The sequence below is a fragment of the Camelus bactrianus genome, chromosome 6, assembly GCF_048773025.1.
Source record: "Camelus bactrianus isolate YW-2024 breed Bactrian camel chromosome 6, ASM4877302v1, whole genome shotgun sequence".
In the NCBI taxonomy this organism is placed as follows: Eukaryota; Metazoa; Chordata; class Mammalia; order Artiodactyla; family Camelidae; genus Camelus; species Camelus bactrianus.
Genome location: NC_133544.1, coordinates 30455352 through 30481210, shown reverse-complemented (window position 1 = coordinate 30481210; position 25859 = coordinate 30455352). Strand labels below are relative to the sequence as shown.

The 25859-nt window shown below is 34.5% G+C and overlaps 1 protein-coding gene across 5 annotated transcripts in view; it reads left to right on the top strand.

The window, feature by feature from the left end:
• Positions 1-25305, top strand: part of PALS1 (protein associated with LIN7 1, MAGUK p55 family member) — a 78521-nt gene extending 53216 nt beyond the window's left edge. For all 5 annotated transcript variants that reach the window (XM_074365365.1, XM_074365367.1, XM_074365366.1 and 2 more), the window contains 7 exons: positions 7826-8009; positions 10898-10969; positions 11289-11360; positions 13661-13828; positions 14345-14547; positions 15907-16017; positions 22332-25305. In XM_074365365.1, coding sequence (XP_074221466.1) covers positions 7826-8009; positions 10898-10969; positions 11289-11360; positions 13661-13828; positions 14345-14547; positions 15907-16017; positions 22332-22508 — 987 coding nt within the window. In that variant the 3' untranslated portion in view covers positions 22509-25305. The remainder of the gene's footprint in view (positions 1-7825; positions 8010-10897; positions 10970-11288; positions 11361-13660; positions 13829-14344; positions 14548-15906; positions 16018-22331) is intronic.
• Positions 25306-25859: the final 554 nt, after the last annotated feature.

Here is a 25859-nt window from a genome sequence, read left to right as displayed (position 1 = left end):
TGTACAGACATAACAGTTTGAAAGAGAACACAGTTTTATTTTTTTCTTAATATTTCATCACAGTTATGCTTTATATTTTTGGCTGTCATTCTGTGTCCCTTTATTGAAACATACTGGAGGCAATATTGCATTTGCAACCTTCCTTCTGTTTAAAGTTCTTTGTAGGAAGAGAAATGAGGAAATAGTTTGTCTCTAAATTTCAAAAGCCTTGCTCTTTGTGCGCTACTCCTTTTCACATACCTCTCCTGAACTTCAAAATTAGTTCTGCAGTCTGAGGAGACACAACAGAAGATGGTTGGAATATGCACTTATTTATATGGCTTTCAAAAGAAAGGGAGAGAGAGGAAGGAGAAAAGATGTCAGGTTTATCCCTTTTAAAGTACAGCATTTGATGGGGTAGAGATCTTTTTAAAATAGAAACAATGATGTTTGATATTTTTTTTCTTTCATTTCCTCCTTTTGTTGTGAAGAACTCTCAATTGCAATATCTCTTGCAAAGTTTTTTATCAAACTTAACAGGCTTAAAATGAACTACTATTATTAATGCTCACATTGAAAGTTTCCACAAAGAAAACAGTAATATAGTATCATAATTTTATTTGGCACATGCAGAATAATTATATATAGTATTAGTGATTTTAAGAAATTAGGACCAATTTATTGAGAATCATTGTGGTACAGGTCTGGATCTAGTAAGAGTAACTTACTTGCTTGGTTATCCTTCTGATGTATGTTTTATGATGTTAGAAAGAAACGTATTTATGATAAATAAACAAAATAGATGTTACCTGAAACCCCACTATAATCACTTGCTGAATACAAATGCAGTGACTAAACTGTGTCAAGACAAGTACTGCTTTATTTGGAAGATTTCTTTTGTATCACATATAGCAGCCAGTGGCTGCTCTATAGTTGCAGACGGCAAGAGTCTTGGCATCTTTGTACTGGCACGTTTGTCCCAGGAAACATATACATTGTTTAAACTGCAGTTTCCTTCTCTCCACACTGACCTTAAAAAATAGTTGAAGTTCCCAGACACGTGTGTAAAACTTTAGATTATTCCACAACATAATTGAAATAATATTGGAGGAACGAAATAGAATATTTGAGCTCAGGACACTTTTTTCATCTAGTCCAATGCCCTAATATAAGCAGAGGAGTAAATTGAAATGTAGGGGATCACGGTGCTTATTAGTGATGGACTATGCACTCAAAAATTCAGAGATTATTGATTGTCCAGTATACATTAGCTATTATTATGGCTACTTTGTGCCAGGCATAGTACTAATTGTTTTATATGTGTTATCTCATTTAATCCTCACAGCATCCGTTTGAAGTATAGATATCTTTATTATTTCCATTTAACAGACATTTAAACTAGGACTTAGAAAGGTCAAGTTCATTGCCCAAGCCCACTATTGGTAAGCGACTGAGTCAGGACTAGAACACATCCCTATTCCAGAACCTGTGCTTTTCACCACTGTGCAATATATCAGGCAGTGTCCCATGAAGCCACGAAATATTAGAAGGCCTCTACATTACTATTTATTATCAATCCAGAGAAAATAATTAGAATACTGTGATAGAAATTTTAACTGTAGATGAGTTAACCTCTTAGTAGCTGTATGTGTGATAACCAGTCTGGATTCTGAGCACAATAAAAGCATATTATGAGACTTCAGTGTTTGAAATTGATGTAGGGCGTCTCTTGCCTCTAGGAGACTTAATAATTCTAATGACTGGGAGCATGACTGAAGTGTTTTGATTTGTGGGGTCTGGGCTGGGAGGTTAGGAGAAAGATGTAGTTTCAGGGGAATTTAAAGGCTTAGGCTAGAAGGATGCTAAAATCACAGTTTAGGGATACAAACCGTAGCATTAGCCACTAGCCCAGTGGTATTAATAATTAAAATATTAAGGGCTCCAAATAATTTTTTTCCTTATAATGAGTATCTGTTGGATCTCTTTTGTGTGTTGGACACTGTGCTAATAATAAGCACTGGGTTTATAACAATGAACGTAAATTATTTATAGTTTGTGGCAAGTGATAAGATGGAAATAAACAGAATATGAACACTGAGAATAAAAAGAGGTGGGGTTGGTTATATAAAATTGACAGGAAAAGCCTCCTGGGGGCAGGCAGCATGAAGCTGAGACCTGTAGGGTGAGATGAATCCAGGCCTGTTAATTGCCAAAAGAGCTTTCAGGTATAATTTCTAAAGAAACTTTGTGTAGAAAGCTTATGGGGGTGGAGCAAAGTAGGGGAGTAGAAAGGTGGGGAGGGAATTCTAAAAGATGAGGCTAGAGAAGTAGGTAGGGCCAGGTCAAGTAGGTCTTCTTGGATGTAGCAGGGAGTTTGGATTTTAAATATGGTAACAAGATCTGGTTTGTATTTATTAAAAAAAAACACTTCTGGCTGCTGTGTGGAAATTGAATTAGTAGAGCCAATAATGGAAGCAAGGAGATTTAGGAAACTGTTGCTGAAGCCATTGTAAAGTATGATGGTTGCTTAAATTTCAGTGTTAGCAGTGGCAGTGGAGAAAATCAATCAGTATTCTGGAAGTAGAAATGGCAGGAGAGATCTGGGCTATAGTTGTATTTATTGCGAGGAGATCAGGTCAGGGGAGCAGTCTGTTTATGTGTACTTTATGTGTTTGCAGAAATTTTACAGATTAAAAAAAATGATAGTTTAAGGATGTTCACAGCCTATGAAGATAACTGGGTTGGAAGGAAAGGATGAGAACCACTGCTATCCAATGTATTTATTTTTCTCTTAGAGAAAAGGTATAAAATATATAATTTTCATCTTAGTTTTTCCTCATTTGGGAGATATGGAATTTTACAATGTAATAAGATTTTTATAAATATATGTTTTATCAGAAGATGCAAAAAATGTTGAAAATTTCACTGTGCAGTATATTAAATAGACATCCCCTTTCAAGTTAGGGCAGTTGGTCTGTTAAGTTTGCTGTTACCCTAAGGTTCACATTTCTGTCTGCCTACTATTAAACATCCATTAGATGCCCTGCAGATACCTCAAATTTCTCATGTTGAAAATGGAAGAGAACAACTAATAAAGATATACCTTCTTGAGTGGGCATCGGGGAGGAGGAATCTCAGGATGAGGAAGAGGATTTTGAAAACTGTTGCTTGACACTGCAAAGGCTTTTCTTGATGCTGTCCTTAATTTTGTAGTCTGCCTTAGTGTGAAGTTCAGGCCAAAGATAGAAAGAAGACACACGTCCACTATTTTCTCTTCTATAAGTAATTTTAAACATTGGAGATAAATCTACTATAATAAGAAATACAGAAATAATAATTACAAGGAGAAATTACTTTTGGGTATTGAATCCCTTAGGTAAGATATAAATAAATTAATGAATCATTATTCCTTTACCATGTCCCCATGATTTGGACTTCAAATGTGAATCGCTTACAGATGCTGAAAAATAAAAAGGCAAAGAGAAAAACGCTGGGCTGGGAGATATTTGAATCTAAACAACTCTGTAATTTAAAATTTAAACAGAAGTTTTTGTTTGGATTAGAAACCAAGCATTGTTTTGATTAGGCACACGGTACTGATACTACATTGTTAAACCCTGGAGCCTTCCTCTGTTGGGTCAGCATCTCTCCTCATTTGAAATGAGGTATGTTATCCGTTGCATGGAAAACAAAGTAAATTAGCCACTAACAGAGCTGAAGAGGAAAGACTGCTGGAAATAACTTCTAGAACTGATAAGAATTGCAGTGAAATACAGGCATACCTCTGAGATATTGCAGGTTTGGTTCCAGACCACCTCAGTGAAGTGAATCACATGAATATTTTGCACAAGAGTGCAATATTATTGTGTTTAAAAAACAACATATATACATTAATTTAAAAATACTTAATTGCTAAAAAATGCCAATCATCATCTGACAACACAGGGTTGCCATAAACCTTCAATTTATATATATAAAAAAAGCAATATCTGCAAAATGTAATAAATTGAAGTGAAGTAAAACAAGATATGCCTATATATGGATAGAAGTCACATAGTACATGTCAGGGCAATACTCAGACTTTGACTGAATCAAATGGTTAATTTCTCTGATAGAAAATAAACTTTGCTCTCAATTTTAGAGGACATTTTAAACAGCACTAGATAAACTTGTCACATAAACAAAGCATATCCTCTGTGCTCCTCTTCCCAGCCTACACAAAGGCAGGCCTCATTCCAAACCAGCTCAATCCGAATAGTCAAAGGGTGAGACCTAGGCAAGAATAGAGAGAAAAGCATCTCTGGGTGATTTTGATTGGCCTCTGTCAGAGGTCATAGACTTAGATACAGCATCCGCACTGGTCTTTCAAGTTTCCCTCATAGCAGTAGTTCCCTAAAATTTTAGGGTACATCTTAAACAGCATGTATGTAACAAATCCAGGGAACCTAATTTAAATGCAGTCTGAAAGTCTGAAATGTGACATAAGTATTTTAATAAAATCCTAGCAAGTGATCTGAGCAAAAAAACTGAAAACAGCATGCTGGGTATTGATTTCAAAAAGTGATTTGATAAAATTATCAATCAGGCTGACACGTAGTCTTACTTCATAGATCTCTGAAAAGCCTGCTAACAAAAAGATCTCTCCACCATCTCAAATGATGCCTGTAATTTCATTTTTAGATTTCCAAGATTGGCTAAAAAGCAACAATTTAAACAGATTTTGGAAGCATTATTGATTGACAGGGATGGTTTTCAAACAGGTTTTTTTGATCATCCAGTATATTAGAGACTGAATGCCAAGATTATAAAATGGTATTTGTAATTTTTTTACCCAGTCGCTTAACTGTTTTGACTCACAGCTATCCTGCAAAACTCTCATTTTTGGTTTTAACTGACAGAGTTTTCAGAATTTGAATAGTCTGTTTTCACATCAAGCCTTCACAACAAGGCTCTTTAGGGCACTCTCTGGTTGGAATACAGCAGAACACTGTCAAACTGAGGAGATATCTTAACCATATTTTATTCAAGAATGTGTACCGTGTGTTTCCATTCACATGAAGTAAAATACAGGGGAAACTAATCTGCTAGAAACCGGGATGATGTTTACCCTTGGTCGGGGCACAGCATGGCCAGTGACAGAGGGACACAAAGCGGGGCTTCTGGGTGCCAGTGATGACTCTGGTTCTTGATTTGGGTGCTGGTTACACATGTGTGTTTTGTTTATGAAAATTCATTGAGCTGTACACTTACGATTTTTAAAATATTTTCATTGATGTACAGTCAGTTTACAATGTTGTGTTGATTTCTGGTGTACAGAACAATGCTTCAGTCATACATGAATGTACATATATTCTTTTTCATATTTTTCACTGTAAGTTACTACAAGACATTGAACATAGTTCCCTGTGCTATACAGTATGAATTTGTTTATCTGTTTTATACATAGTAGTTAGTATCTGCAAATCTCAAATTCCCAGTTTATCCCTTTCCCTCCCTTTCCTCCCTGGTAACCATACGTTTGTTTTCTATGTCTGTGAGTCTGTTTCTGTTTTGTAAATAAGTTCGTTTGTCTTTTTTTTTTAGATTCCACATATGAATGATATATGGTATTTTTCTTTCTCTTTCTGGCTTACTTCACTTAGAATGACAATCTCCAGGTCCATCCATGTTTCTGCAAATGGCATTATTTTATTTGTACATTTATTATTTTGTGTTCTGTTTGAACTTATGTAGTACATAAATGAAAAGATACTCCCCAAAAAACAGGCTAGCATCTAAGTTCTACATTTTTAACTGGATCACTTGCTTTACTTCAGTGTTGCTGTTTGTATATTGGGACTTAGATTTCCTCATTTCCTATTTATAGTAGTTAGTAAAATATTTTTCTGAGATTAAAAAAAATTCTTTCTCTAATAATACCTTCAAGCAAAATTTCTGAAAGAGGCTGTTACTTTCATGAGGATTCTTGGTTATTATGCCTTTTAATGAAGTTAAAAAGTATTTTATCAAATTTCATATAGTTTATCATCATTGATTGAGAATAGTCAATTTTTAAAGTGTTTCATGAGCTGAAAAAAGATACTCTTTTCTCATAAAACAATTTTTGAAGTAGATTGGTATTACCTTTATGATAGGTAGCCTCAATTATGGTGAGGATAAAAGGCTTAAGGTAAGTCAAATAACAACTAGATAGAAAAAGACTCAGATTTATAAAATTCTTAGGCTGTCCATCAAATGCTTGCCTCATTGAGCCCAAACCTGAAATTTAACCTGTGTAGGGTAGAAAAACTCGTTGAATACAGGTGTTGGATTTTGTTAGATCATAGTGGGCTGCTTCAAACTAAATGTCCATCAACAGATGATTGGATAAAGAAGTTGTGGTGTGTACACACACACACACACACAGGAATACTACTCAGCCATGAAAAAGAATGAAATAATGCCATTTGCAGTGACATGGATGCTAGAGATTATTGTACTAGACCTAGAGATTATCATACTAAGTGAAGTAAATCAGACAAAGACAAATATTGCATGATATCACTTATATGTGGAATCTTATGATGCAAATGAACTTATTTACAAAGAGAAGCAGACTCACAGAAAACAAACATGGTTACTGGGGCAGGGAAAGGTGGGAGGGATGAATTAGGAGTTTGGGATTAGCAGATATAAATGACTATATATAAAACAGATAAACAAGGTCCTCCTATATAGCACAGGGAACTATATTCAAACTTTATAATAACCTGTAATGAAAAAAAATGTATATATGTATATATGTGTGTGTGTGTGTATGAGTGAACCACTATGCTGTATACCAGAAACTAACACAACATTGTAAATCAACTATACATCAATTAAAAAAAAAAACAGGCTTCTTACCAACTTTGGAAATACCACATACTGTTTGACCAGGTTGGATAGAAATTATAGATGGAAATGTTAAAGAGAATATTATTATACCTTCTAAAGAAAAAAGAATACTTTGTTATATCTTATAGTGGTATATTGGAGAAAATAGCACAGGAAATAATTTAGCTCTCAGTAAGGCCGATGTAAATTCTTACCTTTAGAGCTAAAGCATAACAGGTTTTAGATGTGCAAAAACTCAGTGAGTAAAAGTTTTAACCTGTACCGTTCGTAATATTTAAAAGCTTACATATAGAATATGTAATATATATATATATATATATATATATATATATATATATATATATATATATATATATAGAATATAATAGGAATTGATTATAAACTTGATTTAGATAATTTTAGCAGTTTGGGATGCAGTTGTTTATGACCTAAACATGTCCCTTTAGAAGAAATGCTGAAAGAGATGAAGGCAAGTTGCACTGCCATTGTGGTCAGAAAGGGATGACGGCACCAGGGAAACTGACACTCACCTGCTTAGATGACAGATGTGGTGAGGTTTACAGTCTACCTTTCCTGGTAGAGTGGTTTAGAAATTACATATCTCACTGCAGAGTCATTGTTTTCACAGGTCAGGAATGGAGGGGGAGGGAGTCTCTCTTACATTCCTTCTGCTTCTCTCAAACCTTTGAGGCCCCTTAGCACCTCAGCTTGTTAACAGCTAACAGGGCATTGTTTTGCATACTCTTGTACATGTTTGCAGTCAACTGAGGGATTATCTTAATTGAAGAAAACAGATGAGCCTGAGAAAATTATGCCCCCAAAATACTGTTACTAAACTAACCTCCCTTCTTTCAACTCATACCTTTGCACTAATGAAAAATTGTAACATTCAGTTATATTTATGCTAACTGTTCTATGTTGCCATTTCATTATTGTTGTTATTTTTATTTTTACCCTTTTTATCTTTTAGATCCATGTAAAAGCTCATTTTGACTATGACCCCTCAGATGACCCTTATGTTCCATGTCGAGAATTAGGTCTATCTTTTCAAAAAGGGGATATACTTCATGTGATCAGTCAAGAAGATCCAAATTGGTGGCAAGCCTACAGGGAAGGGGACGAAGATAACCAGCCCCTAGCCGGGCTTGTTCCAGGTAAGAAACAATATAGAGAAAGTAGAGAGTTAGAATAACATTTAAAATACAAGCCTTAGAATATAAATACCCACTTTTTCATGCCTTTTAAAACATGATACTACTTTTTCATGTAGTTAGGTTTTTATGTTTTACCTGCAGCATGAGTATCTTGTATATAAATGTGACCAATTTATTGGGCTTTAGACTGTAATTATGATATAATCTCATCAACTAATCCCATGTTATGCTACATTCACTGTAGGTATATTGAGACTACCCTGTTACCAAGGCAACAGAACTTGTATTGAACAACAATAGCATCAAGGCAACAAAATTTATACTGTAACAGGAGATTATCATAAATAAGGCATCAAACTTGATGTCTGAGTTGGAATTTGTTAAGATGTTGTTAAGACTCCTCACTTTATAAAGAATCAGAACAGTAAGATCACTGAATTTATCTCTCCTAAGATATCTTAGAGTGGAAATAGGATGCCTCCAATTTTTCATGAAGAGAACTGTCCTAATTTAGACTAAACTGAAACTTAGGTCACAGTGGACATAAGGGAACATTTCTTAGAGTGAAGATGATACTTAATGGAATGAAATGTATAGATGTAATTTTTCTTACAAATTGTTCCTACAGTTCCCATGATGTGGGTATGGTGGAGTGAGGGAAAAACAGAATCAAGTGAAGTATAATAAGATACGAGCTAAGGCAAAGAAATACTTCCAGTATGATGAAATGAGAATAAAGTGGTAATTCATCAGTTTATTCGCTCAACAAATACTGTTGTATCTGCGCTGTATAAGGCACTTTGCTTCGTACTGAGATAAGCTTCTTGTCCATACTTGACTTTAAAGCATATCCATTAATACTTTAATTATACACTAATGTAATTTTTTTACATTAGTAAAATATTTTTCTTTTTTGTGCCCCTAGTTTATATTTCCATGGAATTGTGTCTGTGTACCTCTATTATAGTACTTCCTACATTATGCTCTCAGTTTGTAAACTTCTTGAGGCTGGTGACTACATCTGTTTATTCTTTTAATTGAATCTAGGCATTGTCTGTTAAATTAATAAATAAAAGGTGATATTTAAAAATAATTCTGCCAGAACTGGTGCTTCTGAATTAGACCTTGTAAGGCCTTTTTTTTTTTAAGCTTTTCCTAGCTTTCCCTTTTGCCTATAACATTTTTTAGTGATCATCCCTCTTACTCAAACCTTAAGATTTTAAGCATAGAATTTGGCTTACATTGGATTTAACTGCAAGTAATACATTATGTGTATAATAAAATCACAGTCACAGATCATCTGCTTTAAAACCCAAATCTGGAAACACTTCTATCGATATGGAGTCATACTTCAAGGAAGGAGGAGTGAACTTCTTATATATTAAGTTTAGAGGATGATACTACACCCTTTATTCTTCACATAATATTTACAGGAACATTCCTCTAGAATACTGGAGTATTGGCAGTCATCATGGTTCTACTTAGTGCTTGTACCAAATACTAGTTTGATATCTTCTCACCGTGCCAGCTTTAGCCCATAAACATTTAGAACTAGTGTTTATTGACTGACTGATTGCATTGAGTTTCCAAAAATATATAGAAGAATCAAGGAGATTTCAGTGGTACCATTGTAAGTCTTTTTATAGGACAAATAAATGGACCCACCTTGGTTGAGTGTGATAGTTTTCTGTCAGAAGGATTCATAAGCGGTCATAATGTCCCGTCTCCCACTAATGTCTGCTTCTGTTTCAAAAATAGTCTACATATGTGTGTGCTATAAAAACATGCCATAGCAGTACATCTGTATAATGTTTTTAAACATTTTAATGTGTAAATTATTAAAATTATTTTGTTTTTTTCTAAATCTGTTAATGTCACATACTTCTAAAATTTTTTAATACTCTGAAAAATGTCCCTATAGTCATGATGACTTGTTTTATCTAGTAACACAATCTGTATGAGTCCTGGGGATAACCTGATTTCCTTTAATGCTTTTTATGTATATCAAACTCAATATTAATGTTTTTGCTTGTGCTCTTACAAAATGCACTATGTTCTAACAGATTATCCCATCATAGATAGAATTTTCTTACTGATTTTTAAGAATCTCTGGCCTGAAATTGAAAGAATTAAATATGAAAATTAAAAATTAAAGTAGAACTCTAATTCAGAATTTTCTAACTAAAGCCACGTGTCCTTCAGAAAAAAGTACATTCATTTAAGGTAGATGTTTGAAAAGAAGATGAAAATCAGAAACCTTTGAAAGCCTCCTACATTAAAATCTTAATCTGAGAGGAAAAACATAATAGGTTTTTCATTATTTGTATCGGTAACTTAAGGTGGAAATTAAAAAATCTTTGAAACATATACATATATGCATACATACAAAGAAAAAGATGGATTGAGAATAATAAATGCAAGGGAATATGTTTAATGGTGTCTCAAAGTTGAAAATTGATGAATGTTTACATTATTATTTTGGAAGTTAACTGCTAGAATTAATTGCTTGATTTGAAATAATTCAAATGATCAGAACCATTGTAAGATGCAGCATAGTAGTACTTTCCACATACTAGATGCTCAATGAAAGCTTTGTAAAAATTGAACTGTTAAATTTTCTAACACTGGTTTTTCCTTTATCTTTTTAAATAGATGATATATAGTCCAGTAATATATGTTCCAGGATTGGTTGAGAGTGAGGTTGAAACTTAATACGTTAAATATTTGGAGGCTTATAATCATAGTTGACACACACTCATGTGGTGGCAGAAGAATTTAGAAGGGCATATAAATGAAGAATTACTTCTTGTGTTGTTCCCTTGATTTAAAAAATACTTCTATCTTTTTTTGTCTTAAATATTTCACTCTTTTTCCTTTCTGCTTATTAGGGAAAAGCTTTCAGCAGCAAAGGGAAGCCATGAAGCAAACCATAGAAGAAGATAAGGAGCCAGAAAAATCAGGTTGGATACTTATATTTGGCATTACTAAAAGGTTTCTTGAGTCTTCATCTGGAATCATGTTTAAGTTTATATATCAGAACTGTCAAATGTATATTCGTGGCAAGAGTGATGTGAGAGGCAAAACTGATTATCTTAGGAAACTATAAAGAAAGGACAGGATTTAAGTATTAAAGATTACCTGTCTGTAGTATGAGATTAATGGAAAATTATACTTTCCTGAAAAACAGTTCTATGAGCAATGTAATAAGTGTCTATATATGTAAATTTATTCAAGGAAACAAATACCACATTTATACTTAACGTTTATGATTGTCAACAGGAAAACTATGGTGTGCAAAGAAGAATAAAAAGAAGAGGAAAAAGGTTTTATATAATGCCAATAAAAATGATGGTAAGTTCCATTCTCAGTTAAAGCTGTATTCACATCTGAAAGAGGTCCGTATCTAACACTTAAAAGAAATTAAACTGGTATTTTCAGGGAGTTTTATTTCTGGTCCTCCTTTGCCTCTTAATGTAACATATGTGCTTAGTAAAGCCATTTAGCAGAAACTATTTTCTTTTGGAATCCTACGAGTAGTACAGTGTTTTGAATTGTGAGAAAAGCCAATATAAAAATTAAAGTATGATTTAATAGTGTTATATTTATAGTTTCCTCTAATTTTTTCCTACTTAAACTCTTCATTTGCAAAATTCATACCTGCTTCTAACAAATTCTAACAATATAGCTGTATTTTAAGTTTAAAAATGAACATTTCATCTACAATAACTCATATCACCAAGGCAACCCATTTCATAGAGCCTGCTGACTGAGTCAGACACACAGGAGAGTGTTTTACTTTAATTTATTGTTAATATTAAGTTTTGGTTTTTTTTTTTAAGTTGTAGCTTCTCTTAAAACCAAAAGCTGTTAGTAACACTGGGCTCATATTCCCAAGTGACAGCAGTCTGTTGGACGTGAATGACAGCTGTTGCCTTTATATGGGCACCTACTTAGTTCAGCAGTCTCCACCATATCTAGTTTTTCAAAAACACAACCTGATTTAGTGCTTTCATTACCTCCTTGATTGGTCCTTATGAATTAGAATTTGCTACCCCTGCTTTAATTCATTTTAGAAACAAACCAAATAATAAAGCAAAAGAACTCCTTAACTTTTCACACAACACAATTTATAAGGCTTATTCTCTCAACACCTGGAAATTTTTTTAGGCAGCATAAATTAAACTAATGAAAATAAAATGTTACAGATTATTGACAAATTCGATATAAAACTAAATCTGAGATTCCATCTGCTGTAGTAAAATTTTTTTCCAAAATAAACATCCTTAATGCTATTTGATAGACTATGTAAATCTAACTAAGAAGGTTAACTGAATTTTTAATCTTTTCCTCTATACTTGGGTAAGTGATTAATATCTGTTTCTGTATCTTTGAAACACACTAAAATTGGTTCAGATCTAATAGCTATTATACCATAGAAAATTTGCATCGAAGTCTATAAATCAAGATGCTTCCACAATCTGTACATGTTAGAAGGAACTTAGATTTTTCAGAGGGAAAAGCATTTTGGGAAGGGAAGGAATTATACTTCTGTTAATAATGCTGTTAATGATAATTTGATTAATAATTACCATTTATTATAACTGTTCCATTCCCAGGTCAGTAACCTTCATCCATTTAATTCTCACAATAAATTCCTTGAGATTACAGATTAATAAATTCAAGTTCGGATAGTAAAGTGACCTGCCTAGCTGCTTACAGCTAGCTAATACATAGCTGAGCTGGAATTTAACCAAGTATAGTTTGAGGTCCTACTCTGTGCTCTGCGCTAAGCACTGACAAGACTAAGATGGTCCCCTCCCCCCATGGAACTTAAACCTTAGAGAGTCTGACTATATATCTGATGCTCTTACCCAGTTAGGTGAAGTAATATGAGTGAGAAAATGGCAGGCCACTAGTTGCCTGCCTTTGTTTTTACCACTTACAGCTCTGATCTCATCTGAATTATGGGCTTTAGAAATGTTACCCACCTATTACAATTTATACCTCATCTTGAATCATGACCTCAGGTTAGTATTAGTAGTATTCCAGAATAAAGTAAACATAAATGTAGGAACTTGGATAACACAGGTCTGCTATGTTTTCAAGTTATAGAATCACAGAAAAGTATTTCAGCTTTCTCTGATAACACTAGTTGCAGCCATTATTTGTAGATGTTTGTCTATTGCCAGATATTGTTTTTGGCATATGCATTGTCTGCTCCTTAAACCAACCCTCTAATTAAAGTGTTAGTATCCCTATTTACCAAATGACAGATGTTCTCATTAACTTATCCCCTGGTGCCTCACCCTCTGTCAAAATATTGGCTGCAAACTAGCTATTTTATATGAATCAGTATGGTTACACTGTATTAAAAATTCAAACACAGTATGAAACAAGAGAATCTATAAACATTTCTAAGAGGATTATTATATTGTCTGATTTATTTTTGTAGTATCCTGGCAAGTATATAATGACATGGAAAATGCTCGTAATATAATGCCACCCAGTTATTACTATCTTGATCTAAAAAGCTAAGCATTTTTAATGATAATAAATTGTGCTTTTTTCCAATGTTTTTGGAAGATCCATGAGTATACCTTTGTTACATAGCAGTAATTCTGTCTGAAGGGCTAACTTTTTCTTTTTCAAAGATTATGACAATGAAGAGATCTTAACTTATGAGGAAATGTCACTTTATCATCAGCCAGCAAATAGGAAAAGACCTATCATTTTGATTGGTCCACAGAACTGTGGCCAGAATGAATTGCGTCAGAGGCTCATGAACAAAGAAAAAGACCGCTTTGCATCAGCAGTTCCTCGTAAGTTTGGATGCATTCCCATTTTCCTGTGCTTTTCAATTTACCACCTTAGAACCTAACTGTGTAGGGAAATTTCTCATCCATTTTATCAAAACAGTGTTGTCCAAGAAAGAGGAACTTTGTTTTAACCAAGTCTTCTGAGAATTTGTTACTGAAGTTGTTCTTGAGAAATTTCCATTTTTCCTAAGAGTATGGTACTAAGTACTTTCTAAATGAATTTCAGTTTGTGTTTCTTACAATCCCCTGTTCACTTTAAATGAAATGAAAATGAAGTAATTTAGAATGTAAGCATAAGATGTATTAAATGTAACTCTACTAAAAAAAACACATTTTTGTTCATTTCTCAATCTAAAAATAAAACCAATTAAATGGTAAACTTATGGGCTCTTAACATTTCCTCAGTTCATTATTTTTTAATTTGTATTACCAAGTAAAATTTTATTCTGACTAGCCAAATTATCCTTCATTCTTACTCTGATCCATGCCTGTTATTTTTACCTGATTTTGTTTGCCTAGATACAACTCGGAGTCGACGAGACCATGAGGTAGCTGGTAGAGATTACCACTTTGTTTCACGGCAGGCATTTGAGGCAGACATAGCAGCTGGAAAGTTCATTGAACATGGTGAATTTGAGAAAAATTTGTATGGAACCAGCATAGATGCTGTACGGCAAGTGATCAACTCGGGCAAAATATGTCTCTTAAGTCTGCGTACACAGGTAAAGCTTATTTTGGTTTAGGGTGTTGAACTTGAGGGCATTTTTTGCAGAGTAATTTAGTGGAAGCTCTATTTTGGCCCAAGAAACACAGGACCTAATTACGTTCTCATACAGATTTTTTTCATACTAATTCCCTATTTGAAAGCAGACAGGTTGCTAAATCTTTTTCAGTTTCCTCAGAGGGGAAAAAAATGAATTGCATACCTACATGTGTACACAGGGACATACTTCCTGAAACTTAAAATATAGTAACTATAGTGCTGGTGGTACTTTAAGTATTTTAAAGGCTGTAAAAGAATTTCCCTTTCCTGATTCTGATCTGAGAAAAATTATAATATTTAGAGGTCATTTTTATTGTTTTAAATGCCATAGTTAATGTATTAGCAAGTATTATAATGAGTACTTGGTCGTATCTAAATAATGAAACTTCCATGGCTTTCTGTTATTTGTCATATGAAGCAAAACCTTCAAAAATTACTAACAATTGCCTTTTAGATTACCATTAAAAAATAAAATAATTTTAGAAATTTGGGATTTTTAAGATTATGTTTGTTGTGAATTTTTTTCTTTTTATAGACTATACAGCTTTAGCATAAGACTTTCCTTAATTTGGCAAAATCTGTTGTAATATGTCAACTCAGGACACACAGGCAGTGGTCACTATGAAAGAAAACTGACTCCAAAAATTCGCTTTCCTGAAATAATATTTAGGTTTTCTTAATTTTTTTTAGCAAAAAGAGAGAGTTTATTAGTCTCTACTATTTCAATGACAAATATTAGCTTTAAAAGAAGTATAAATGTTTTTACTAAATTTCTTCAGAATTCTTTATATTATTTGGGCTAACAGATTTACCAAAGAACTTAGGCTTGTTAAGCACATTGTCTTAACTATTGTTTTTAGATAGAAAAGGGCATGTCCTTATAATCCCCATTTTTGTAGAATGCTTCACTTTAGGGACACACAGTCATGCAATGGCAAAGGCCAGGTGAAAAATCACAACCTCTTAATTCAGTCTGCTTTTTTTTTAAGGATGTGTTTTTCCAGAATTTTCTTTTGTATGTGCATGTGAAGTTTTTCTCTGATTCTTTTTGCATTTAGACCTTGGCACATGGTAAGGTGATTGCTCATTCATAATTCCTTCAAAATGGATTTTTAATAGGGTTATTATAATCTGTGCGTGATCTTACTAGCAGTGTTTTATCATCATATAGTTTTAATCCTTCAATATCATTCATTCTTTTACATAAAAAGAGTAAGCCAATATTGTGTATGTGTAGGTATGTGTGTGTATGTGTTGTGTGTTACAGGTACACAATATATTCTTACATTGAATAGTATGATCTGTCTTTTCTTTACAGTCATTGAAAACTCTCCGGAATTCAGACTTGAAACCGTATATTATTTTCATTGCACCCCCTTCACAAGAAAGACTTCGGGCATTATTAGCCAAAGAGGGCAAGAATCCAAAGGTAAAGTTATTATATTGTACTCTTCCACTGAAAGTAAACATGAAAGAGTCACAGCTTAATGTGTCACCAAGCTTAAAAGCTTCTTCAGCTTAGGCTTTCAAACTGATTATTCTTTCTGCCATATCACTTTCCCCAAAATTGCCACGGTTGCCTCTGTTTGGACCTCGGCAGCTCTCCAAAGCAGGGGGCTTCTCTTACTGTTCCTGCACATTCCCTCTTGTTACTCCAAATGTGTGGTAGGTAACCTTTGGTATTCCTTAAACCCTCCTTAATCTTCTTCACACAGATCTGTGTTATTTCCAACAGGGCTTAGGTGACACCCTCACTTCTCCCCCTAAAAAAATTCTCAGCAGTTTCTTGGGGACTACCCACTTTTCTCTGCAGATATTCTGAATGCGGGGAGCCAAAGTTGAGTGCCCTCGCTTTTCTTTCTTTTCATTGAAATTTTATGTTTTCTTTGTCTTCTGCTTTTGATCTTTTCATGGATCTGAAATGGAAGAAGTTTTAAAATTATTTTAGATGCTAGATGTGATTGAGGTAGCCCATATTATACCAAACAGTATTAACCATTAAATGATAATATACTGGTATATTAAGCAGAAAGCATTAACATTTTATTTAAATGTATGAAATGAAAATCGTCAAGTGACTTTGCTATATCAAAGTAACAAATACTCCTGCTTTTTTTCTGATTTCCTAAATATTTCTACTTTACAAAGGAATCACTTAGATCTCATTTCATTTGCTATGCCTCTAAATCTCTTTAAAAGCCATAAAACACATAATAATGCTCCTCAAAAGTCATTAAAAGCATAACAACACTCCTTTTCATTGATTCTTGTCTGTTCACCACATCCACCAACCCTCCTTCTTCTTCCCTGAGGTATCTTTTTCCACTCTAGGTCTACTTATATTTCTTATTCAGTCTATATGTGAAGATGGTATTTTTCAATGTCTTAGACATCAGGGACTTTTCCATCCTATGTGTTGAGCATAATTCTGGTTGCTTTGTTTGGGCTAAGTAGGCAACTTGTTAAAGTAATATTTCATTCCTTTTTCATTTTTGCAACACAACTGTAAATTTGTAAATAAGTGGGGTCAGAGTATCTGCTGTCCTTAGCACTTGGGATGACACAAAAGGAATGAGAGACATGGTCGCTGGCTGTTCGTGAGGAGGATCACAGTATAATAAGGGGGCGGGGAGTATAGCTCAGTGATAGAGTGCATGCTTAGCATATATGAGGTCCTGGGTTCAATCCCCAGTACCTCTATCAGAAAATAAATAAACCTAATTACCTCCCCCCTGTAAAAAACAATTAAAAAAACAATATAATAAGGAAAACAAGATTAATAGTCTACAAAACTTAGAGCCCATTAAACTACGTGGTAGACCAGAAATACTTTGGTAGTTCAAGGAGAAGGTTGCATGTAAAGGATTAAAGTGAACTTCATTCTACTTGTTCAGCCTAATTTTCTAACTTTTGACATGGACACTTTTTTTGGTTGGGTTATTTTTCTCCAATAAGGATTCAATGTCATGCCAAGGGCCATATACCACTCCAAAACATGTTAAGCAATTTCCTTTTGGTTGGTGGTCTCTGGCAGTGCTCTCATGGAAATTTTTACCTACTTTACTTTGAATTAACTATCCCAGATTGAGTATGCAGGTTAGAGGTGCCAACCCTCTCTGAAGTCAGAAATCTGAGTGTAACTTATTGTTGGCCCTGTATCTGCAATTCCCCATCCTTAGAATCAACCAGCTGCAGACAGTGTCTTACTGTAGTATTTACTATTGAAAAAAAATCCGAGTGTAAGTGAACCATGCATTTGAAACCCACCTTCATGGGTCAACTGAGTACACATTTTTAAAGCAGGAATTTAATCAGTACCAGAATTTTTTTTAACAGTATACAGTATGCTTGATTTTCTAATTAAAATGTTCTAATTTTTAAAATTAAAACTTAATCGAGGTTATTTTACATACAGTAAAATGCATGCGTTTTAATTCTATAATTCGGTGAGTTTTGGCAAGATGTATACTTGTGTAACTACCATGCAATCAAGATTAGAACATTTTTGTCACTCTAGAAAATTCTTTCATGCCCCTTGAAGTTAATATCCCTCTACTCTTTCCTGGGTAACCACTAATCTGCTTGCTGTCAGTATAGATTTGTTTTGTCTGTTCTGGAAGTTCATATAAATGGAAACCTTATAGTAAGTTTTAAGTTTGCATCTGGCTTTTGATCAGCATAATGTTTTTGAGATTCATCTATGTTATGTCTAACAGTAGTTTGTATCTTCTTATTGCTGAGTGATATACCATGATCTAAATATATCACAATTTGTTGATTCACCAGTTACAACACATTAGAATTGTTTCCAATTTTGAGCTAATGTGACTAAAGCTGTTTAATGAGTGTTTAATTCATACTCTTTTGGTGGACATACGTTTTAATTTCTCTGGAAATGCTGGATCAAATGATAAGGATATGTTTTAACTATGTAAAACTGCCAAACTGTTTTTAAAAGTTTGCCTTTTTATACTCCCACTTTGGTTCCCTTTGCTCTACATCCTTACCAGCTTTTGCTGTTGTTAGTTTGTAACAGCTTTTTAGCCATTCTAGTAGTGTGACATGTTACCATTATGGTTTCCATTTGCATTTTCCTGATGACTACTGATAGCATCTTTCCATGTAGTCATTTGGGCATATTGTTTTGTGAAATGTCTCAAGTTTTGTTTTTGTTTTTTCAATTGAGTTGCTTTCTTACTGAGTTGTAAAAGTTCTTTATATATTTTGGATATATTGTCTCAAAATCTGTAATTTTTAAAAAAATTTTTGAAGATCAGCAGTATTTAATTTTAATGACATATTGCTGTCCCTTGATATCCGTGGGGGATTGGTTCCAGGATCTGCTGAGGATATCAAAAGTCAAGGATGCTTAAGTCTCATAGTTGGCCTTCTGTATCCACAGTTTCACATCTGTGGATTCAACTAGCCGGGGATCGTATAGAACTGTATTTATTGAAAAACATCCATGTACACAGAGTTCAAACTCGTTTTGTTCTAGGGTCAACTGCACACTTCTTCATTTTTCATATGGTTAATGATTTTTTGTGTATTGTGTAACAAATTTTGCTTACTCCAAGATTATAAAGATTTTATCCTTCATTTTCTTCTAAGAGTTTTCTTGTATTAGCTTTTACTTTCAGGTCTGTAATCTATCTCAGATTAGTCTTTGTTTTGGTGTGAGTTAAGGGTAGAGGTGTGGTTTTCTTTTTTTTTTATCACATGTCGTTATCCACTTGCTTTAGCACATTGTTCCTTGAAAAAGACTATCCTTTCTCCCATTGAATTACCCTGGCACCTTTGTCAAAATTACTTGACCAAATACGGTAGGGAGGAGGGATTTCAGGACTTTCTTCTGTATTTATAATATCACAGTTTTGACTACTGTAGCTTTATTGTAAGTCTTGAAAAACAGTCATAAGAAGGAATGAAGTACTGATACATGGTACAACATGGATGAATCTTAAAAACATTATAAGTGAAAGAACCCCGCCGTAAAAGACCATATTTTGTAATATTCCATTACTTGGAATGTCCAGAATAAGCAAATCTATAGACCTAAAGTAGATTAGTAGTTGATTAGGGCTAGGAATTTGGAGAAAATGGGGGGTGGCTGCTAATGAGCATGGGGTTTAGAGGGGGCGGTGGAGGGTGATGGAAATGTTGATTGATTGTGGTATTGACTGCGCCACTCTAACTGTACTAAAAACTATTGAAATGTTCATTTCAAGCGGTTGAATTGCTTGAATCCACCATTGAATTTGTTCCAATTCACCATTAAATGGGTGAATTATAAATGAATTATATCTCAAGAAAGCTGTTACCAAGGTGGGGGGCGGGGTGCAGATCCCGGCAGTCTTTTCTGTAGAAATTTAAAAGATTAAAATCTGTATGGAAATTTAAAAAAATAACCAAAACACTTTAGAAAAAGAACTAAGTTATGGGGGGGAGGATAAGAGCTCAGTGGTAGAGTGTGTGCTTAGCATGCACAGGGTCCCCGGGTTCAATCCCTTGTATCTCTATTAAAAATAAAGTAAATAAACTCATTTTGAAAAATTAAAACTTAATTTTTTTAAAAACACTAAGATGCAGGACTTTTGTCTGTTAATTTTCTTTATTATTTGTTTTCCATTTAATTGACTTATTTTTATTCTTTCCTTGTACTTTGGCTCTAATTTGCACTTGTTCTAGTTTCTGAAGAAAACTTAGATGATTTCTAAACCTTTCTTCTTCTCTAATATGAAGTTATAAATTTCTAAGCAGTACTTTAGTTTCATCCTACAAATTTTGAAGTTAATATTTTTCATTATCATTTTATTAGAAATATTTTCTAATTTCCTTTGTCGTTTTCTTCTTTAACCCACAGATGGTTTAGAATTATGTAATTTCTACCTATCTGGAAATTAAATTTTTTTTTTATTTTAATTCTATTGTGGTAAGAGAACATATTCTCTAAGGTGTTAGTCATTCAAATTTTGTTGAGCCTTATTTTATGGCCCAGTGTCTGTTCTGTCTTGGTCATGATCCTGCACACCAGTAAGAATATATTTTGCAGTTGTTGGGTAAAGGGTGGTGTGTCTGATTACCTCTTTATTCCACTTATGTTTTATCTCCTCTGGTATTTAATAGTGCCTTAACACACAATAGAAGTGTTAAATAAAAACAAATCCTTAATTTTAACTCTATGAAATAGTGCTTGTTAGGAAATTGATGATGTTCTTCACTGGATGCAGAATGTAAAGTCAGTGACCTGACTGTACTCTGAATCTGTTCTGCTAGAAGTGGGGCTTGAGAGAAGTAAACTACTAGTATGAACTGGCAAGTCAGTTATGCCTGTGGGCTAATTTTTTCAGTCCAAAAATTTTTGAGCAAAAACATTTTATTTCAACTTAGTCATGAAATGTCATTTGAAAAATAAGAGGAAATTAAAACAGAAAGTACCAAATAAATGATAAAAGCCATTTTGGCAAAAGACAAAATAATACTTAAACTTGATAAAGAAAAACCAGATGGATTGGATATTCATGTGAATCTGTGTAAGATGTAGGGCTTAACATTTACATTTCAAATCTAGTAACACAGTTTAGATTCTGTTTTGAGTTCTGGAATGTTCTTTCAATAATCTTGAGCTTTGAGTAGACATAAGGTTTAGCAAGAATGTCACAGTGTGTTCAATTACAATGGTGTAGTAGCGTCCCTGCTGGGAAACAAAGGATTCTGTGTACCAGAACCAGATGCACAACATTCCAGAATGAAAATTAGCCGCACAAGAAACTGACTCAGGACAAGCCAGGGCTGTCATATTTTTTGTATGTTTTCCTACCGTTACAGAAATTCAACCAGTTGAATGATATAAATTGGTATTGTTGTGTCTGATATAGTATTGATGTGTGGTCTTTATATCTGAGACATTTGGACATTTAATTAGTTCACTGACAGGGTGTGATTTGGAGGCAGTTTCACTTCCTTGAACATGTGTACCTAATAATCAGAGGTTCTGGGTAAGTTTTGCACATAACCTTGCCATCTGCTTGTGTGTGTGAAACAGCTGTTACCTTTACCCAGTATTTTAAAGTAATCTATGTGGCTTCCCAACCTCTTCTTTAGGATACTTTTTTTCTTTGCGTCTTAAAGACCTACTTTGTGTATTGAAAACAGAGGGCAATTTAAAGTATTAAGTATTTTCCCCAAAAGCATAGATTATGAAATCTAGGAGTTCCCAGCTGTGTTTTCATAGAAAAAAGATACTCATCCTGTTGATCCTTTTCTTTTCCCATAATGTTTACTCTGCCTTATCTGCCAGGGCCCTTTATAAGAACCAAGAGCAGATGGCACTTAGGGTCCTGCCAGAAAAGTTCACTCTGTTACAGGAGATGTTATTTTCAGGAAGAGGTTATGATGCCCCAAAATGTTTGAAAACGAATGTCTGTAGGGAATTAAAAGTAACTGTTTGTGCCCTTGAAGCCTCTGATCTTGAGTGAGACAAGACAGAAATGTATAAAAACCTAAATTGTATAAGTAGGTTATACTTAGTCCCAAGTGATTCACAACATAAGTGCTGAAGATGCCAGAGCAGAGGAAATTCCTGTGCCCTGACAGGGCTGGGGAGGAGCTCTGGAGGTTGAGTATTTTGAGAGACAGAAGGAAAGTAGTGTTAAGTCCATTTCTTGTTCTTCAGCTGTCTCTGACTCACTGTATATTTTGGTAAGGAATGGAATTACCTCAGTTTTTATCTTCTCTTTGCAGCCTGAGGAGTTGAGAGAAATCATTGAGAAGACTAGAGAGATGGAGCAGAACAACGGCCACTACTTTGACACAGCAATTGTGAACTCAGATCTTGATAAAGCCTATCAGGAGTTGCTTAGGTTAATTAACAAACTTGATACTGAACCTCAGTGGGTGCCATCCACCTGGCTGAGGTGAAGGAAACACCCCTTCTGTGGCATGATTGAACTTGGTCTGGCAAACTGCCGATAGGAAGATAGCCCTGATACTTCAGCAAGACTCTGAGAAAGTGGCAGGCAGTGTAAACTGTAGACTTGGTCTTAGATCTTGACTTAGAGAGAAGAAAATCCCCTTAGGCAATTTAACAGAAGTCTTCATTCTCTGTACATGGCTTTAGAGGTTCTTGCCACATTTGGGGATTTTAAATGGGAGGTTTTCAACAGAGGAATTCATTTTATCCAAAACCTTTTAATTCTGTTTTCACCTAACTAAATCTTTCTGTGGGTCAAATTTCCATGAAAAATGTGTGTGTATATATACACAGTGGTCCATGTCTCACATAGTAATGTTATTTAACAGTTAAATGACTGCATGGGAATTTGAGTTTGAGGGGAAGCTGTGCTTCTGTGCACAGGGCAAGACAGTATTTGGTTAGAAGACTGGTTTAGTCATCAGATATTCTTTACTTAAAAAAAAAATGGTGCCACTTTGGTCTGGAGCTACCATGTTGGGCTTGAATCCATTTGTATGTCTTTTAATTCTTAAAAAAAATTGTTAGAAGCATCGATTTTTTAGCTCAGATTTTGTGGATGAGACTTCACTGCACAGTCAGCAGACTCTGATCTAAAACATACACAACATATGCTGATCTTTTTAAAGATAAAATGATTTTTTTCTGAATTTTTTCCTTAAATTATTGCAGCTGATTTGATAACCTTACTACCTTTACTTCCTTTTTCTGATCTACATAGTACAATAGAATGTATGTTATACTTTTATGAGTAGCAGGTGTTCATATAAACTGTTGACCATTAAAAAGTTTCTTTGTGATGCAGATATTTTAATATACATGAGAGGATATATAGCACATTTGACAGTTTTTGCATTTTTATACATGAGCACAGTATAATTTGATGACTGTGCTATATATAGGTAATAAACTGGAATTCTGTGATCAATACAGCTGCTGTACTGTATACTAATATTTAATAGATTGACAAATGGTCATTGATTACACTTGTTCAGTATTTGAATAAAATTATATGAGGGAAACACTATGACAATTGACTTTGAGATCAGAAGGAAAGGATGACCTGAAAGTCATTAGAACATTTTAGGAAAAGAACATCGGGAAAAAGTTAAGCAAATAGCTTTTATCCTAACAAGGTCTGCCTCTTATGACCAGAAAGCAACAGCGTGCTAAACCATGAAACGTTTAAGCTAATAAGATTTTTGTACTGTCTCTTTACCTTGTAGCTTTAAAATTCAACTTCTGAATTGGCATGGAAAGTTGATTTGTTGTCTTTTCAAGCCTTTAGGGATGGTGTGATGTGTGACAACCAACCTCAAATGTGAATGTCTTGATTTTATGATGACTTTAGCTACAATTCCTGTACCCAAAGCTGAACACTGGAATAATACTGAATCGTCACTTAATTTAACATACGCGATTGTTTTTAATGAGTAGTTTGTCTCAGTGTCATGTGTATATTTGACTTTTTCTTTTACATAATTTTATTTGAACAAATGTAGACAGTGTTTTTATATGTTGCCTTTTTCTGTTCAAATTTGCATGGCCTCAAATTTGGCTGCAGAGTATGTCTTATGTGGAAATACTTTGAAGATACTGTTCCTTAGGAAGAAAGTAACATTCCTGGGTTAAGGGAAGGAATGCCATATATACTCTCTTCAGGTCTGAAGCACTCCAGTTTATGGCGGGAAAATGCAAAGTTCACACTGATTTTCAGCATTGAAAACAAAGGACTGTAAGTACTTAATCTTGAAATCAGTTTTCCAGTTTACTTTCTCCTCAGGAATGAAAGGTAGTCTACGGTAGACAGTGGTGTTTTGTGAGCTGCTTATCATTAACTGACAACTGTTTTCAACCCTAAGATCTAAAATGCTGGCAGTTCGAGTCAAGTTAGAATGAGATTTCAGGGGGCGTAAGTGGCTGCTGTGCTAGTCTGAGTTAGCCTGCAGACCACAGAGCCCCCCCCGAGGGCCGTGTGCTGTTGAGACTCACACAAGGCTTTAACAAGCAAGCCCAAGTCCGCTACCAGGGCACGTGCTGCAGTATACCTTTAAGAAGTCTAAGGTGATGAGATCATTTGGGGGTCAGTGGAGTCCTGTAGTTCTCGCCTGCCTCTTCAGCAGTGGTAGAGGGATGGAAATGTTTGTCCTCAGTCCTAGTGGTATGGATGTGCTCATATTCAACAGAGCCCCTAAACAAAGTGAAAACTCAGTTGTTGCTGACTTCCTTGAAAGAAAATGGAAAAAAGCCTTCCTCTACACCTAGCTGTGCTATAATACCGCTCTGGCCAATTCCATTTCCTGTCCCTCTGTGGTTCTGACTGGGGACCCCAGTGTGGGGGAGGTCTTAACCACTTATAGGAATGATACTAGTAGTTAATGAAATGCACATTAGTTCACATAAGGAAATAACCTTCCTTTACTAAATTTTCTTAACTCAGAAACAGGAGAATAGTGTTTATTAGATTAATCCAGATTTGCTTTCTATGAAAATCTAATGTCTGGATTTTTTTTCTCATGGCCTAAGGAACATGTATTGATAAGGAATAATTTGAATGTAATTTTGTGAATGTGTGTGGAAAATATAAACCAGGGATTTAGCCTTTATAAAGGTAACCTTTCTGACATCTATTGTTAATCCTCTGTACTCTTACCCTGCCTGTATCTGCACTCTGTTATTTTGAGATGTCATACTGCACACAGCAATGTAAAAATAAAAAGTAAAATTTTATTTCAAATTTAAAAAGCCACTGAGTACTTTCTTGTTGTGTTTATATCCTCTGCCACTCAAAGTTTCAACACATTATCTTCAAGTTTTGCCGGAATCAAGTTCTTTGGAACCTCTGGGTAGAGCAGAAAATAATATGTTTTAATTCTCTCCCAGTGGGGGAGTGCCCCCTGTTGTCACTTATGTAGGTTCTGGTTCCTTAAATTTTTTTTTTTTTTTTTAACTCTGTTAAAACAACTTAAGGCTGCGAACTAGAAAGCTTTCTGGGGAAGAAGGTATATATTACTCGGGAAAATTCCACTTACATGCAGCCAAGGATTTGAGACCACGGGATAGGATGTGAGTTGCTGACAAACATATAACATACTTCTTTTCTCCCTTTTCTGTGATACCCACTGTGTATCTCCCAAAGGAGGCAAATCATAAACCAACAAGAAGTGTCATATATATACACACATCCTACTCCAGCCTTCTGTTCTTGATCTGTTCCCTTCCCCTGCAGCTCAGATGGACTTCTTTTTAACAATATGCTAAACCATAAAATCAAATGCACTTTGTAGAGACGTTAGCCT